Genomic DNA, 18,878 nt, shown 5'->3' with positions numbered 1-18,878 from the left:
AGTGTAGTTTTTCCTTCTAAGGATAGATTTGTCTTACCAGAGAATAGAAGAAGTTGGTTACATTTGTGAATATTCACAAGCATCCATAATGGCTTGCAAAACTAATTTTACGATGTAGAAAAAGCTCAGGAGGAGATCTTCATCTTCATTTCTTCCTAAAACTCCTTTTCATTATTTGGAAGGCAAGGCTCTAAATTTATTAGACCTAATTTAAATTTTAAAATAGGGCTGAGGAGATCAATTTTACTGGCATAACTGGGAAAAAATGATGGATAAAATTTCACTTAATAGTCAAGTAATGAGCATATCATTAATCTTCCATAGCACAATAAAATTATCTGAATGATAATTTCTGGGTTTAGGAATGACGGGGTTCACTCCTTTATGGAGAAATAATCCTATAATTCCAGTCGAATCTCCATTCCACAAAATTTGCCACTTTTTAAAATTATGTTCCTTTAGCCAGCATATAGTACATATTAAGTTTTTGATGTAGTGCTACTTTTTCTTTGCTAATATTTTCTTTGCTGATATTTTTCTCTTTCTACCTATCATTTAAGTTTTTTAAAATTCCAGGGAAATAGGCATTCCTATTTGCAGCAATGTTAGACTTGTATGACATCTTCCCTTTTAGCAAGTATTTACTTCAGCCAAAAAAAAAAAAAAAAAAAATTAGAACTGGAAGACCAAACTCACTCTCCTTACATTCAGTTTTTAACAAACAGTGTTGTCTCTCATTGAGAAAAATGAATGAAAATATTTGTCAGCCTGATTACTTACAAGCATCTGGCTAATATCATTTGATCAGGAGAAAGTTTCTTGTTGGAATTTGTAAATGTTGGTCTCATAATAATTTCTGGGCAAGTCAGATCATTTTCATTGAATGAAAAATAATAGCTAAAGATCAAATGGTTGAAATGCTAATGGGAGATTTTAAAGCTGTCAGATTTAAAAAGCAGGACAAGCAAAGAAATTTTCCATGAATGAGACTATGTTTACTGGCATGTAATTCACATAAACACTTGCTTTGCAATATAAAGACAGATTCATATCTAACTTGAATGAATACTCTTTCTACTGAAGGAAGAGTTATTTACCAATCCTATTTGTCCATTATTTATTTTCTCACAAAAACACACTAGAGATGAATTAGGAAATAATAACTCAGGGTCATATTTCCTATCTTTTCAACTTAAGACATATTCCATCTCAGTTTTTCATCATGCAATTTCAGTTAAATTTTATTTTATCAAATGTATTAGGGTAAATGTTCATAAATTACCTCCTTAATAATAGTAAATATTACTTTAAAACCTTTACTAATGACTAAAAAATATATACATATTTAGCCATTTTTAGAAACTCAGAGAAGAAACTTTGAGAGTCATGAGTAAAACATGTTAGTGAAATAAAGTCCTAGAACAACATGAGTCTTGAAATACTTGATTGAATACAACTGATTTAACTGATATTATTTCAGCCCAAAGTAATGGCTTATTGCCATACATCTGTCAACAGACTATTTTCTATGTAATATATAGTGTTATTAAGGATACAAAGCCATTTTAGATTCTTTGGAAAACTAGGTTCCATAAAACTATAAGGTATTAGTTCTGTATATTTTAGCAACCCTTTTTCATCACCCACAAGTGTTACCTCATTTTTGCCCACAAGAAACTGTGTTATTCATGCCATGATGTACACTTGTTATACCATTGGCAGATACAATGTTAGTGTCAAGAACTCTTTTCATCAGAACTATAATTATATTGTCCCAAGAAATCATAAAAATTTCATTTAATTCCAAGAGCCAGATAAATTGATTGGATTCTATCCAGAGCTAGAATATCATTGCCCAGGTAGTGGTGACTTCATCTCCTGATTTAACTTTTTGACATGGGAGGTGTATAAAACAATTTGATATTACTTGTGATTCAAACAATGTTAGTCATCGTCAAAATGACTCTACCACATTATAAGGTTGGCATGTAATTGCTGTTTTGCCTTACCATTTTAGGTTGAATTCATTAAGAAACATTATCAAGTCTATAGCAAAAGGTAATGTCCAGAGCCATAGTGGTAAAAGGTGATTCTATTTGTAAAGGAAAATTTTAGTTTCAGCCCTGAACTCAGAATGTTTCAGTGAAATTATCACTATTAAACACACCCTCAAACTATTGTGTGGTAAGACAAGTCAAGATATTCAGCTTCCAATTTTGACAAAAATAGAAACAGCGATGGTTAAGTCTATAGGACTAAATGAACTTCATCACTGACCATACTGGTCCAATAATGTGTGATAAATTATTTTCCACAAAATACTTGCTGGTAAGTAAGAAAGGATTAAATTGAGGTTATAAACATTTTACATTTTCACAAACTTTGTAGATTTATCCAAGTAAGCCTTTTTTTCTACTCCACAGTTATTTTTGTCACCATTAGTTGTAATATATCTTAGCAGATTTCACTTCTGGTTATACTGACTTCCTTTTCATTTAACTTCTTAGAAAATATTGTAACCTATAGTTGATCCACACAGACCATTTATAGCAGCCAATTTTTTAATCACTTCAAATTCAGCATTGGCTCCTCAAAACCAACAATTGAGCAGTATCAGTAACATACATCAATCCATCAAGAGCCAGGGAAATCTATTCAAAAAAGTATATCTGATTTTGATTGACTACCAGTGTTGCTGCAGTCTTGTCAACTTTTTGAGCTACTGTTCTCACCTAAGGGCTAATTGTCTGATACAGGTTTATGCTCACTGAACACATTTCTTCCATTGCTCCAATTAAACACGATTTAATAAACTCACTGTTCATAAATGATTTTCTTTGCTTAGCTAATGAATGAGCCACTCAGAAACTTACTTTGATTTCAACTTATCTTCACTTTTTAGTTTTATGAAGAAATTCTACTAAATGAGATATTCCATTTTAAATTTTCTAAGTTTTCTGAATGTTGCTTTCCTGTGGATGAAGAATATTGTGATAAGTGCTTGTTATGGAAATGTTGACCTATTTTGTATATTTGGTAGTACTATATAGGGTTATAATAAACACAACACTGTGGCATCTGATGAGAAAAAGTAACCCACAGTCTACTATGCCTTAAAAGCAGGACATTCAAGGTCTCCTTTTCTCTTCCTTTCTTATTTTTAGATGATGGATATACAATGGTAATTTTTAAAACTAAGATAAAATGTCACAGTACAGCAATTCATGTGGCACTAAATGCTGTCAAATTATAATTGCATCACAGATTTGTAGCACATTGAGCAGCAATATAAAGTGAGGACAGTGGCACATGGGTTAGAGTTAGAGTTAGGGTTGGGTAGGGTTAGGGTTAGGGTTAGCAATATAAAGGTGATCTGTCTTTATTTTTTTTTTTTTAAGATTTTGTTTATTTATTTGACAGACACAAGTAGGCAGAGAGGCAGGCAGAGAGAAAGGAGGAAGCAGGCTCCCTGCCGAGCAGAGAGCCTAATGCAGGGCTTGATCCCAGGACCCTGGGATTATGACCAGAGCCAAAGTCAGAGAGGCTTTAACCCCCTGAGCCACCCAGGCGCCCCAGTGATCTGTCTTTATATTGCAACCCTAACTCTAGCAACTACTCAACTCTATCATTATAATTCTAAGACAGCCACTCATCTCATATTACGTAAAGAAGGGGTGAGACTATGCTCCAGTAAAACTTTATGGACGCTGAAATTTGCATTTGTAAAATTTTGATGTGGGTCTTTTCTATATGTTCTTTTCTCTTAACTTTTTGAATATATGTTATCCATTGATAACTTTTATTGTCATTTACTAAGTTGAACGTTTGTGTCAGTTCTGGCTCAGTTTCAGTTGATTGATTTTTATGCCATTATGGGTCCTGTTTTGCTTTTTTATGTATCTAGTAAATTTTGATGAGGTATCACACATTGTGAATATAACATTTTTGGGTGCTGGATATTTTTACATTTGTGTAAATGTTTTTGTTTTGTTCTGGGATTCAGTTAAGTTACCTGGGAACAGTTCAGTCATTTGGGTCTTCATTTTACAGTTGGTTAGGCAGGACTGAGTCTACGACTGAGGAAAGACCCTTATATACTCTACCCAATGCCCTGAGGGCATGAGGGCATGAGGTTTTCCAGCCTGGCTGGAAATTAAGTTTTCCAGTGTGACTGAGCACCATTCCCAGCCCTCACACAAGCACTCTCAGCTCAATATTCAAGGAGGACCCTCTGCAGATATCCAGATTTCTCTTTCTGTGTGCATCTCCCTTCTCGGGTGTTCTGTGCTACAAACTCTAGCTTCCTTAGCTGGCCCAGATTCTGTTTTGTCTACTTAATTTAGGGAGTCTGTTGGGCTCTGTCTCAGTTTGCTCACCCTATATTCCAGCCTGGGAGCTCTTTCAAGGGCCAAACTGGAGCAGTCACTGGGCTTATCTTGTTTGTTTCCCATCTCTGCCCTGATTTTATGTGGGAGGATAAATCCATTTCTTGTTACCCCATAAGCAGGAATCTTATCATATGGAATTTTATTTTATTTCTACAGTTGAGTTCTCTTCCATTTATTTTTTAATACTAGGCATTCCTCTTTGTACACTATAATTTTCTTATAAAATTTTTATGCATGGAGTGCTTAGGTGTCTCAGTTGATTAAGTGGCTGACTCTTGGTTTCAGCTCAGGTCGCGATTTCAGTGTTGTGAGAATTGAGCCCAGCATGGGGCTCCACGCTTAGCAGGGAGTCTGCTTAATACTCTCTCCATCTCACTGTGCCCTCCCACCACCTCATTCTCTCTTTATATAAAATAAATAAAATCTTTTTTAAAAAAAGTTTTATTATTTGCATTAGCAAATTGCCAAAGACATAGTTCCTCTCCATAATATTCCCTAAATCTATAATAATCCATAAATTGTTATGTAAATAATTATTTAATCATGACTGACTGCTCTTAGTTTCTAAGAAAAACTTATATCTTTGTGCATGTTGCTAAAGAATCTAAGGAAGTTTAAAATTCCTGTGATTCCAGGACACCTGGGTGGCTCAGTTGGTTAAACAGCTGCCTTTGGCTCAGGTAATGATCCCAGGGTTCTGGGATCAAGCCCCACATCAGGCTCCTTACTCAGTAGGGAACCTATTTCTCCCTCTCCCCCTGCCTACTGTTCCCCCTGCTTACGTTCTCTCTCTCTCTCTCTCATTCTGTCAAATAAACAAAATCTTTAAAAAAAAATTTCCTGTGATTCCAGTCCTAAATTCTTTCCAGAAGTACATTATCCTCTGGGTCTTTAAGACTATTTTCTGTTTTCCTTTAGTTCTTGTAGTATTTTTCAAGGCCAGATGTTTATTATTTTCTGTTAATTCTTCCTAGAACAGGAAAAATATATTTAGATTCTTCTTATCCTATTGCCATCACAAAAAGGCAGGAGGTGGGAAGAGAGGAACAAGTAAATATATTCATTTGCTAGGACTGCCAAATAAAGTATCACAGATTGGATGGCTTACACAACAGTAATTTATTTCCTCAAGGTTCTGATTGTGAGAATCCCTAGATCAAGGTGTCAGCAGGATTGGTTTCATTTGGGGTCCTCTATGCTTGACTTAAAAATAGCTATCTCTAGGGCACCTGGGCGACTCAGTCTGTGTAGCATCTGCCTTTGGCTCAGGTCATAATCCCAGGGTCCTGGGATCAAGCCCTGCATCGGGCTCCCTGCTTAGCAGGATTTAGCCTACTTCTCCCTCTCTCACTGCCCCGCTTATATTTCCTCTCTTGTTGCCTCTGTCAAATAAATAAATAAATAAATAAATAAATAATATCTTTAAAAATAATAATAATAGCGGTGCCTGGGTGGCTCAGTGGGCTAAAGCCTCTGCCTTCAGCTCAGGTCATGATCTCAGGGTCCTGGGATCAAGCCCCACATCAGGCTCTCTGCTCAGTGGGGAGCCTGCTTCCTCCTCTCTCTCTGCCTACTTGTGATCTCTCTCTCTGTCAAATAAATAAATAAAATTTAAAAAAATAATAATAAAATAAACAGCTATCTTCTCACTGTGTCCTCATATGGTCTTTCCCATGTGTGAGCCTTCAAACCTCCTCCTCCTAAAGACATAAGTTACATTGGAGTAGTGCTCACACCAGAGACCTCATTTTAACTTAATTACATCTTTAAAGACCTCATATCCAAATATAATGGCATTCTGAGGAGCTGGGAGTCAGGACCACAACATATGAATTTGGGGTTAGGGAGAGACACAATTCATCCCATAACATACAATATCGTGTTTCTTCAGCATCACCTGACTTCAGCTCTCAAGAGTCAGAGTGTAAGTCAGCATTAAGTAGCAAATGACATTCCTATTTCAGCCTCACAGGTCTTAGAATTAGTTTATAATACCCTTAGACACTTAAAATAGTTTACCTGTCTTAGTTGTCATTATTTAATCGTTTGTTGGGTTTTGCTCTTACTACTTGTTTTTACTTTTTTGGAATTTTCTTTAATAGTGAGAAATAGGGAAATAGCAGATTACCAAATGAGTCTTGAAGCTGAAGCCAGAAAAATATTTTAGGAATAAGGCAGAGCCTTGGGGGACACAGGACTTTTTATTGTTGTTGCTGTTGTTTTAATTTTACTTATTTATTTGAGAGAGAGTGTGTGAGAGAGATTACAAGCAGATGGGGAAGGATAGAGGGAGAAGCAGACTCCCTATTCAGCAGGAAGCCTGATAGGCAAGACTTGATCCCAGGACCCCCGGATCATGACCTACACCAAAGGCAGATACTGAACAGACTGAGCCACCCAGGTGCCCTACTGTTGTTATTTTAATGATGATACTAATTTGAGGGTACTTTAGTGAAATCTGATACAATCTTCTAGAGAAGCAATTTGATAATATCAATCAGGCATGTAAGAGTATGTACCCTTTAACATATTACTCTAGTCTAGGTATTTAACATTAGGAATTAAAAGATAAGCATAAAGATTTTGCACAAAGATGCTCATTACATCTTTATTTTTAATAGTGAAAAATTGGAAAAAGTGAAAAATTCTAAGTATTTTTTGAAGACTATTTAACCACCAGGAAAAAGCTTGCAGTGTAATGTAAAAGGATTAAAGCAGGATACAAAGCTACATACACAGAATAATCCTAATCTGAGTGTCTGGAAGGATGTAAATTTTAACATTATCTAAACCTTTCCAATGGTCATATTTTCATGATCATAACAAAATAAATCTTTTAAAATGTGAATTGATATTGTTGATGATAGCTATTTTTCTAGGTAAATGGAGTCTCATTTTTTCATCTGAGCACCAAAGGAATTTAACATTTCAGTTTATTACTATCATGTGTCCCACTGAAAGTTGGTTCATAAGACATATAGTTCTCATAAAATAGTTATAAAGATATTTCTACTTATTTGGGATTTTTTTCAAAATATAATTACCTTATACCATGTTTCCAACTCCTTTTCAATAAATCTTGATAATGATGCTTTAAATCTTTGCATCATTTTGAAACCAAATAAAATGCAGAAAATGGAATACAAAGTAATGATATCCAAAGTATACACCTTAATGAATCGTATAAATCATTCGATTCAGCACTACTGTGGTATAGTAACTAAGAATGCCGGCCCCTCCATCAGTGTAGAAGAAAGAATGTAGAATGTTGGGTTTTGGAGCCCACATATGGTGGGTTGCACGTCCATGTGTGGTGGCAGCCTGGTGTGGGAAAGCCTAGCCAGAGCAGAGGGAGAAAGGTATCCATGCAGGGGAGAAGCAGGGCCCATGATATCAGATTGGTTACATACAGAGAGTTTGATCACATAAATAAATCAAAGAAAATGGGAGCCAAGTTTCTTACTGTTGCAGAAGGGGATAACAAATATGAGAAGGAAGAAAGCTAAAAATAACTTCATGGTGCTGGATTGGAACTGGAGGTATCGAAGTGAATTGATGATTCATATAAATAGAGAAATACAGATTTCAATTTGTGTCTGTGTCTGCACACACACACACACACACACACACACACACACATTCCCCAGTTTTTTCCATTGATATGCCATTAATAATGAGCACAACTAAAACCATATATTGACTTTTAGATACCATTATCCACCAAAAGGAACCAGGACTCCTTGGAGAAATGATAGATTCCAGCAGTAAAGCCCGGAGAATCTTTTTGTGTCAGAAAGTAAGAACATATTCAGAGAATGATAGGGACATGTCAAAGAACAATATCCAGCATAGACAGACAAAGCAGGGCACCTGGGTGGCTCAGTCCAGCAAGTGTCTGCCTTCAACTAAGGTCATGATCACAGAGTCCTGGGATCAAGCCCCACATTGCATCGGGCTCCCTGCTCAGCAGGGAGCTTGCTTATCCCTTTGCCACTCTCCTTTCCTGTGCTCGCTCTCTCTGTATCAAATAAATAATCTTTTAAAAAATAAATAAGATAGAAAAAGCATAATGACTCCTTAGTAGAGGACAGTTTTTTAAGTATGGGTATTATTTAATTTCTAAGTACAAGTTCGAAGTAAAAATGTAAGTATAAATCCTAAAAAAGAAAGCCTGCCTTGTTTTGTAAGAAACTATAATAGGAATACTTGTAAATTTAAAATTAATTGGCTTTTTTCCCAAAATATGTCTTGTTATAGGCAACAGGTTCAAGAATTGGTGTCTTAACACAAAATGCAACTAACATGGGACTGTCAGTTATCATTTCTTTCATATATGGATGGGAGATGACCCTCTTGATTTTGAGTATTGCTCCAGTACTTGCTCTGACAGGAATGATTGAAACCACAGCTATGACTGGATTTGCCAAAAAGGATAAGCAAGAACTTAAGCATGCTGGGAAGGTAAAATAAAGACTTTTTACCATCATAACATTTTAAGAGGAAAACAAAGAGTTGCCATTTTTATAGTATGCGCACTTCCTTTCTTAGGTGCCTGTAAAGAGGTATATATGAATTGAAATGCATCCAGACTAATTTAGGATGGGGTGTAAATAGGCTATAGTATAACAGGATTTGTGATTTAGAGTGTAGGCTCTAGAGTCAAACTGGCGAAATTACATTTTAGATTCTATCACTAACGAATGTGTGATATGAGCAAGTTGTGTCAACCTTTCTGCACTTCAATTTCTTCCTCTGTAAGGTCGGAATAATAATAATACCACTTGCAGATTTTTCTAAGTATTACACAAAGCACTTAGCATTCTTATATGCAAGACATTTAGAATAGTGTCTAGAAGATAGTATGCACTCAATAATGCCAGCCACATTGCCATTATCAGGAGGGAAATTGCTAACATCATAATTCCACATTCTCTGATTGTTGAATAATTAAATTTTCTTAAACAATTTTAGTTATTTTTATTTCTCAAAATGTAGAGGAAATAAGAGTTATTGAATATAAGGCAATTTTCTGTTTCTGATAGTGCCAAAAATAAGATTTTAGAAACAAGGACCATCTTTATACTGATCAAGATGAACATTTTAATTACTGGGAAAATGTCTCTCAGGAACAATCATATTTATAAAAATAATCATTATATTTGAAGTTTAGGGGACATTAGCGTTGTAGTTTCATAACATCTAAGAATTGAAAGAAGTGTCATTTGATCCAATCAGTTATCCAAAAAAGGAATCCCTTGTATGACATCCTTGTCAAGTGTCCCATCTTTTACCCAACATTTTCCTCAGTGGCAAGCAGGCTCCCTACCCTTGAATAGCCTTTGGATGGTAGGCAATTTTTGGTTATGGTGTTTGTGTGTTTGTCTGTTTGTTGGGGGCCTTCTATCCTACCATTCTTGGCTTTCATCTCAGTAGAGGTCCAAAGCCCCTTCCCTTAGCAGCCTTGAGGAAACTGCATCATGTAAATGCCAAGTCTTCTCTTAGCCATCCATCCACAGGTCTTTAAGCTGTTCCTCTCATGATATATTTTCAAAGACTTTTATCACTTGGGTGAACACACTCTGAGTCTGAAAATGATTTTACTAGTTTTGATCTATATCCAGGGACTATCACAGTTAGACAGGAATTGGAATGCCAAGCATGTGACTCATTGAAATCTGGTTTGTGTGACCCTTGGACCTTTCCACCTTCCTTGGACTAGATAAGGACCCTTGGAATGTCTGCTTGGGCACTACAGACTGAACTGTTTAGCATATATTTGCCTCAGAGACAGTGAAAAGTTGTTTGGCCCTCCCTGTGGTGCAAATTATCACAACCTTCAAATTAATGGGGATTAATTGGATTTTATGCATCTTAATTTTTATATCATGAGCTTTAACCTTTATATGTGTCCTTCAGTTTTTCCTTTTTAGATTATTTGAATGACCCCAGACTATACAGTCAGTAACTGTAATCAAACAATCTTTCTCTTTCTCAGTAGCTTTTAATCTATTTACCAAACACCAAAGCTTAGAATAGGGACCAATAAAACATATTGGTCCTTCTTCAGTTGCATGTGTAGATTTGGACAAATCATCAACTGTTTTACTTTTCATACTTAAAATAACTGTATTAGTTTTTTGGTTTTTTACAGAGGACTATTTTCTAAGATTCTATAATGATATTAAGTCCTTTCTCCATTGTGAAAAATGATCACAAAGATTTTTTGCTCATTTTCTCTCTCAGGGTTTTAGCATTTTTACCCATTTTTCTTGCATACTACAGTGTATGTTACAAATGGTGGTTACTTTGAGCTTACTCTAAAATTAATGAGAATTTAGAACAACTCACAGTCAAAATTGAGAGCAGAATCCAGGTGCCCTGCACACCATCCAGAAATCTGGTTCTTTCCTGTAACCCAAGTTATTCTTTAAATAACACTGGGTGACCACCTAGGTCTTCCTCTGTCCCACAGTCTACACTGCCACTATGGAAATAGAATGCGAAAGCAGGAAATTTCTCTTTCAAGTCAACATGTGTTCTCATGTCCAACAAGTTATTCTAAGCCAAAAGTCTCCTTCATTTCTCATGTAATTATTCCTTCTTTTCAAATATTATAGAAATATGGAAAAGCATTAGGGCACCTGGGTGGCTCAGTCGGTTAAGTGGCCGACTCTTGATTTCAGCTCAGCTCATGATCTTAGGGTCCCAGGATTGAGGCCCAAGTCAGGCTCGACACTCAGCAGGGAGTCTGCTTGAATCTGCTCTCTCCCCCTCTCCCTTTGCCCTTCCCTCTACTCGTGCGTAGATCCCAGGACCCTGGGATCATGATCTGAGCCAAAGGCAGAGGCTTTAATCCACTGAGCCACCCAGGTGACCCTAAATTAAGTATCTTTTTAAGTTCACAGACATCAAAATGAGAAATGGCTGTAACTTATATAGCATTTAATAGCCTTACCCATATTACTTTACTGCAGTGTTCCTGAGGTTTTTTGGTTGCTCTTTGTATTTTGTGCAATTATTTATTTGATTCTGTCTACTGTCTTCTTGAATTATCTTGTACTTTCTTTGCATAATTACATATGAACATAATGCTAATGTTTGATCTTTCTGCCTACAGAACCAGTTTAAATAGAAATTCAGTGAAGATTCCAAGGGGACTGAATTTAGATCTGTGGACTAAATCTTTTCAAAATAAATTTTTCTTGAGCCTATTATCCTAAAATGTTATTTTCCTATCTTGTTTTTGGGAAAGAAAAAAAGAAGCTAAGAAAACTTATTGACTTAATGCTATACTTAATATGCCCCCTGTATAAATGACTGGAATTCACAACCAGAGTTTAACCATTACTAATTTTATTTCTTTATTTTACTATCCTATTTTATAAGATAGCAACTGAAGCCGTGGAAAATATTCGGACTATAGTGTCATTAACAAGAGAAAAAGCCTTTGAGCAAGCATATGAGGAGACACTTCAGATCCAACACAGGTGATTGTAGATTCATACTGACTTCATTAACTAACTTTAGCTGTCCCTGTAAAGGCAGTCTTCCTGGATGACTACAGTGGTTTGCCTGCCAATTTATTTGCTCTGGAATCTTTCCTAATAATGGTATATCATCATTTCTCATATGACTTCATCAAGAGGAGACTAGAAAAAGCAATTGAGAACAAGCACAGGTAGAATATTTTAGTCCTCCCATGTTGCTACTAACTATAGTTAGTAGTATGAACTACTACTAACTATGCACATTTTTATTATTTTCCTGAAACCAAATTGAGGATATAACATATTCAAGAAAGAGAATAAGATTGCTTAGCCCTTTATATTGAATAGCTAAAATGGTTCACATTTTAAGATAAATGTATATATGACAAGTGTGATCACTCCTTTTAATTTTAAACCAGTCCTCCTTATCACATTTACTTAGTGATACTATTTGCATTACTTTATCAGAGAGAGAGCTTTGTACTCTTTTCATGCCTGTGGTTGGTACCACCCTTTAATTTCCACTACTTATTGTGCTAGTGAAATGTTACAATAGACAATATTTCTAAATACTTCAAAACCAAATCTCTTCAACTCTTTCATTAGGTGTTCATTCACAGACCTTGTCCATTCCTACACAGAGGAAATTTTGTTGCAATGAACTATAGAGTATAGAACTATAGAGAGAATCATCATAGTATCTGTTTTCTCTATAATAATTCTCCTTTTAAAACACTCACTTTCTCTTTTTTTCTTAGAAGAATGTATATCCCTTAAATGATAATATGTCTAGTCTTCTGTATTCATTACTCTACATTTATTTAAATGAACTTGCTATACCTTGTGCCTCATTACTTAGTAAATTTTGTGCATTTCAGAAATACCTTGAAGAAAGCACAGATCTTTGGAATCTGTTATGCATTCAGCCATGCTTTTGTATATTTCACATATGCAGTGGGTTTTCGATTTGGAGGCTATTTAATTCAAGCTGGACGAGTGACCCCAGAGGGCATGTTCGTGTAAGTTGTGCAAATATTTAAATCCTGTAAATGGGTTATGTACTTAAATTAACCAGAAAGATTCCTACTTTATACTTCATTGATCATTTAAATCACATAATGTGGGAAATACATGCCGAGAAAGTTTTTAAATATTATTTTGTATTTAATATGTTTAAGTGCCGTCTATTTGGTAAACTAATACTGATATAGTATCAGTAGTCTGAGTTAAACTCGCAAATGAATTTCTCCCTACTTCAGTTTTCTAAAATGTGGGAATGTAGGGGTAAAATATGCCTTATTGTCATCCATTCCTTCAAGAATTTTTAAGACTTCATGGAACTCCCCAGGGACGGGGGGAGATGGCATTATCATATAAGACTATACATTTGTGAGGCTGAGTTCTTTGCTAAGCAAATTGCTTCAGAAGAAACACATACAAATGAGTACTTCCTTTAGAAAAGTCACATTTGGAATTGGTCATGGCATCCCAAAGAGGATGTTTCTTCTTAAGGCATTAGTTTGAGCATAGTAGAAAGTTGCCTTACTTTCTAGGAACACCTAACTTCAACTTCTGAAATTAGAAAAATTAATTTTGAGTGTTAATTCTGAACCTCTAAGATGACAGAACGTTGTTAATCTGTATCATAAATGTCACTGCTAAATATTTAGAACTAGAGAAATCTATACAATATTTGACTCCAGAAGTAATGCTATGTTTGTTTTTTTTTTACAAGCCCACTAAAACATTCACATCAAAGAAAGGAGCAGCCTCTTCAGAATACTGACTTGGGAGATTATACCTATTCCAAACATGCTGTCATTTGGCAAAATATGTTGGGAATTTGCCTTTGGGGTTTGCTTCCCAAGACTCAGGCACATTCTTTTGAATTCCTCAGTGATGGCACACAGTTGTACTTTGAGGATATTTTCAATTTGAGGAAATGACAAAAAGTCATTTGAAGCCTGGACACCTGGATGGCTCAGTCAGTTGAGCATCTGCCTTTGGCTCAGGTCATGATCCTGGGGCCTGGGAAAGAGCCCCACATTGGGCTTTCTGTTCAGTGGGGAGTCTACTTCTACTTCACCCTCCGCCCCTCTTCCCCACTTGTGCTAACTTGCTCTCTCTGAGAGAAATACATAAAAATTTTTTTTTTAAAGTCCTTTGAAGCCAACTAATTTCAGAATAACTTGCAATAATTTTTGGCTTCTATTCATGTGATTATTTATTTATTTATCAAATATTAACTTCCTGGGGGCACTCAGAAGAAAATAGTCCACAGTTCACCAACCCAGTATTCCTGAATCTTACCTGACTATAAGTCCCCTTAGCAGTTTCCTAGAAGCAGATTTCCTTCTAAAATGGAATATCTGTATTTGAAATTTCAACAGAAATTGTAGGCTCCTTGTTCTATGTTTTCCTATACCTTAACACATTGTGCAGTATTGCCTGTATGAATACATAAACCACAGTAAGACATGTAGTACTGAGCTTCATTCTGATTACATGAACTAATCTACTTAGATTAACAAGAAGCTAAATGTAGAATCACTTATAGTAATTTATTCAGCTCACCAGCCTGCACTAAAGTAGCAACTTTTTCCCTTGGTTCTAATGTGATACAGGCAATCACAAGCTTAAAAGTTGACTGTATTCCAAAAGTTTGTTTGCAAGCCAAATGTTTGACTCAGAACATATTTTCCTCATTTTACTCTGAACCTTCTGCAGCCATCTTTAAAACTCTAGGGTCTCATTTCTTCAGGGTTACTAGTCTTTAGTATTAGTTGAAGGCTAGCCAATTAAATATATTTATACTAATGTAGGATGTCTAATGATTTTATAAGCTCTCACCGTACTTAAAAACCTTTATGGGGCACCTGAGTGGCTCAATCAGTTAAACATCTGACTTAGTTTCAGCTCAGGTCCTGATCTCATGGCTCATGAGATGGAACCCCGCATCATGAGGGGCTCTGCACTCAGCAAGAGTCTGTCTGGAGAGCCTGCTTCCCTGCCTCCCCCCACCTGCCTCTCTGCCTACTTGTGATCTCTGCCTTTAAAAAAAAAAAAAAAAAGGAAGAGCATGCAACTCTTGATCTTAGGATCATGAGTTCGAGCACCATGTTGGGTGTAGAGATTACTTAAATAAAAACTTAAAAACAAAAATAAAAAAGATTTGAGACTCAAGTTACCTAACTTGCCCACAGTCACAATTCAAGATGCCAGACACTTTGTTAGCAGACTTTTTTTATTATTATTGTCATTATGATTATGATTATGATTATTTATTCTATAGAAAACATTCATAGACCTTCTGTAAATTTTTTTTCAATTCTTTCTTAGTTTTCCAACATCAGAGCTGGGCTGATTCATTTATGTTAAGAATCATCTTAACATAAATGAAACAAGTAACTTGCCTAATGTTATTTTATGACCCTAAAATATAGGGGAATCAAAAGGCCCCAATACAAAAACTCTTCCTACTAACTTACCATACCTCTTGAATCTCTTTTCATTAAATTCATTAAAAAGAGTTATTTCTGAAGACATAAGCATTTTAGCTGTGAAAACATATGTAGGACTATTAATAAATATAAGGGCAAAGGTTAAATGGTTAATGAACAATATCACATTGTATTTCCCAGTACCCTGAGGAAAGGAAGAAACCAGGAGCTGTCTGAGCTAGAGGCTCACTGTAGTCTCCAACTACCATGAATGTTTTATATTTGTCCTTTAGACACACTCAATTATACCTGACCTAGTAGACTTGGTGCCTTCCAGAACTTAGGGTGATAGAAAGCTTTCTATCTAATCAACTAGCCGAATGGAAGACGTTTACAAAGACAACTTCCTTCTATTAGAACCCTCTCTAGGTAAAAAGAACTTTGTGCTGTTCTCTAATCAGTGGTTTCCCAATTCAACAATCAAAGAGCTGGTTAAATGTGCAAATACCCAGGTCTCACCTCACAAACTTAACCCAGACATTTGTAGATCTGACATAGGGCCAGGAATCTACATTTTAACAAACCTCCAGATTATTCTGAGACATAGAATCTGAGGATCACACTTTAAGAAATATGAGCATAGGAACTAAATGCCAGGCTGCTCTCCATACCCGCTTGAAACCGTAGGGTTTTCTTTTGGCCACTACCAGAAACTTTCCCAGAATTATATTAAAATTGGCAAAGTCATATTTTAATTTATTGTTTAAAAAATAAAGGTGTTTTATTCAGCCAAAAAAATATGAATGTATTTTCGTGATTCATAGCTACAGGAATGGGTAGGCTGTCTCTGTCAGAAATGACAGTGTGCTTTGGGAAAGGAAAATGCACAATTTTAACAGCAGAATCCTTTGATGTGCTCATAATATCAGTTTATCAGCAAGGCTACTATCAGCCTTAGCTTTTTTCCTCTTAAAAAAAAAAAAGGCAACATATATTGGTAGAAGCTGTCTTTATTCATCTCTGTTATTATAGGAGTTTCTCTGAGATAAAGCATTTCAAAAGGTGATAACATTTCATTCTGCTGGCTTGCTGTACTGGGCAGGCATTTAGAAAATCTCTTCTTTTTTTTTTAATTTTTTTTCAAGCTTTTATTTATTTATTTGACAGAGAGAGATCACAAGTAGGCAGAGAGTCAGGCAGAGAGAGAGGGGGAAGCAGGCTCCCTGCTGAGCAGAGAGCCAGACTAGGGGCTGGATCCCAGGACCTTGGGATCGTGACCTGAGCCGAAGGCAAAGGCTTTAACCCACTGAGCCACCCAGGTGCCCCGAAGTTCTCTTCTTTTAAGTTTTCACAAACCTGTATGTTGTAAAATTCTCCCCCTCTGCCTCTATTAGCCCTGGCAACATTTCAGTGTATACTATAAATGTACAGACTTTGAAAAAGACAAAATAAGTTTATTTTCTCCTGTCTGATTTTCCATTAGCACCTTTAGGTTACTTTCCAGCTGACTTGCCTTTTGCAATCCAGGTCAGAAACCACTAGCGTCCAAGCAGAGGTTTTTGCAACTTTCCATACCTCCACTTCAGAACTTCCCTCTATCTGTTTCTTCCTTCTTTGCTATATACATTAGCAGGAAGCAGATAGGTAAGAAAGAATCAGGCATGGCAACCCTCAGTACAGTAATAATGAAATCTTGCTGAGAGACAGAATGACACATTTCATGTGTTTTGGCCTAGTCCTCTAAAAATCAAAATAAAGTTCTTGACAAGAAATCCTTTGGACTTTGAATATTAAATGTGGTTATTGGCCATATAATATTCAACATAAGTGGGTTTTCAATGAATATTAATAGTTGGTTGATGCCTTGAAGTGCTAAGGGATGGAAGGAGACAAGCTAGGCCTCCACCACCATCTTATGCTCTGGTAGGCCAAGCAGCCATGAAAGAACTGTGGGTGTCATCATTATAATTAGGAGAGAAGCCTTAACTAGCCCAAACAAGGAAAACAGGAAAGTCTTCTTTCAGTGTTCACTGCCATGGCAGCCACCCAGTTTGTGCCCAGCTCTATCTCAAGGATTATCCAGAAGAGAAGAGACAAGATAAGGAAATAGATAAATGATCAACCACTGAAGGGATCTAAAGAAGAAATACAAGGTGGATTTGATTATCGAGGGCTCTACGAAGATTCTAAAAATGGGAAACAAAGTGGTAACAAGCCCCGACATGCAGGGGGAGATTGTCCGGCCAGCTTTCCACTGGAAGGAACACCATGTAAGGAAAGTACAGTGAATAAGCAGGTTCAGGTCCCAGTCCTGCAGGTTTATAACTGTGTGATCCTGAACAAATGCTTAATTTCCCTAAGCCGTATTAAGAAGGGATAAGAGTTCCTGCCTTATTTCCTAGATGATCAAGTGGTTTCATATATATGAAAACATTCTCTAAAGCCCAAAGTACCAAATAAATATAAGTTGTGTATTTTCTCTCTTTCATGTGTTGAGGAAAGGATTTAGGGTGGGAAGAAAAGAATCTTTGGAGTGTTCTATGGGGAACACTCTTTTCTAGGGGAAAAGAGTATGAGTATGAGTATGGGTACAGTTATAATGGCCACCTCTGTGAGGAAAAATACTCTGCTTTCTAGTCAAAAAGAAGAAACTTATTGAGTGTGGGCTTCAGAAGTTGGGATCTGACCTGGTGTGCTGATGTATCTCTATAGAAGTGTGAGAGCTTATTTGCCAACAGAAAGTGTCTCATTAACTTTCAGTTCCATAAGAGTAATAATAATAACTTAAACATTTGTTGAGCACTGTACTAAGTACTTTATATTATTAATATATTTAATTCTCACAACAGTCTGTAAGATATAGATAGTCCTATTTATCTCCTGTTTGCCAGTAAGGAAACAGAAGCACAGAACATGCCCAAGGTCACACAGCTAGTAAATAAACAGTGGAGTTTGGATGTAGTCCCAGTGGTCTGGCTTCAGAGCTCTGAACCCCCCAGTATACTTACTCTTAGAGTAAGTCACCAAAGGTATACAAACTGAGTATGGAAGCAAGATTAAGGGAAGACAAATAGACGTGAACCAATAACTATGCAGGCTATTCCTATTTGGATCAGTTGTGTTAAAACTAGGATCATTCGTTTCTGTACTTTTTTGTATTGTTCCTAGACAGAGAATATTTGTAAAATTCCAGTTCGATTTCAGCAGCAATGAAGGGTAAGAGGATTTTCCCCCATTGCTTGGACATCCTCGAAAGAATTATTGTAGTGAGGATCCAATGACAATGGCCCCATGAACCTACAGAGAACCCATAAAACTAAGGAGATCAAAGCCCAGCACCTGAAAATCCTTTCCAGACCTCTTCCTGCCCAGTATTCTGCCTCAACCCTGGCCAACCCACAAAGTTGCAGTACTATTTGTTGTGCAATAAATAGGTTTTGAGTAAAGATTAACTGCAGTTCAGTTCATTTTAGGTAATTGAGCCAGAATCAGCTAGGGCACATTCTGTAACAGACCAGTATCAGCCTATGTTTATACAGAACCCATCTGGGAAAAATATATAT

General features: G+C 36.3%; 1 protein-coding gene across 5 annotated transcripts in view; it reads left to right on the top strand.

Annotated features, from left to right (window-relative positions):
* Positions 1 to 18,878, top strand: part of ABCB5 (ATP binding cassette subfamily B member 5) — a 157,281-nt gene that overhangs the window by 119,748 nt on the left and 18,655 nt on the right. For 4 of the 5 annotated variants that reach the window (XM_082693823.1, XM_082693822.1, XM_082693825.1 and 1 more), the window contains exons 24-26: positions 8,646 to 8,849; positions 11,775 to 11,875; positions 12,754 to 12,894. In XM_082693823.1, coding sequence (XP_082549949.1) covers positions 8,646 to 8,849; positions 11,775 to 11,875; positions 12,754 to 12,894 — 446 coding nt within the window. Of the gene's footprint in view, positions 1 to 8,645; positions 8,850 to 11,774; positions 11,876 to 12,753; positions 12,895 to 18,878 lie in introns of those variants that run through there. The other variant, XR_014301386.1, reaches the window with a different exon arrangement.

This window comes from Mustela nivalis (assembly GCF_964662115.1).
Source record: "Mustela nivalis genome assembly, chromosome: 12".
In the NCBI taxonomy this organism is placed as follows: domain Eukaryota; kingdom Metazoa; phylum Chordata; class Mammalia; order Carnivora; family Mustelidae; genus Mustela; species Mustela nivalis.
The sequence above is the reverse complement of the archived record's forward strand: the minus strand, read 5'-3'. Positions and strand labels throughout refer to the sequence as shown.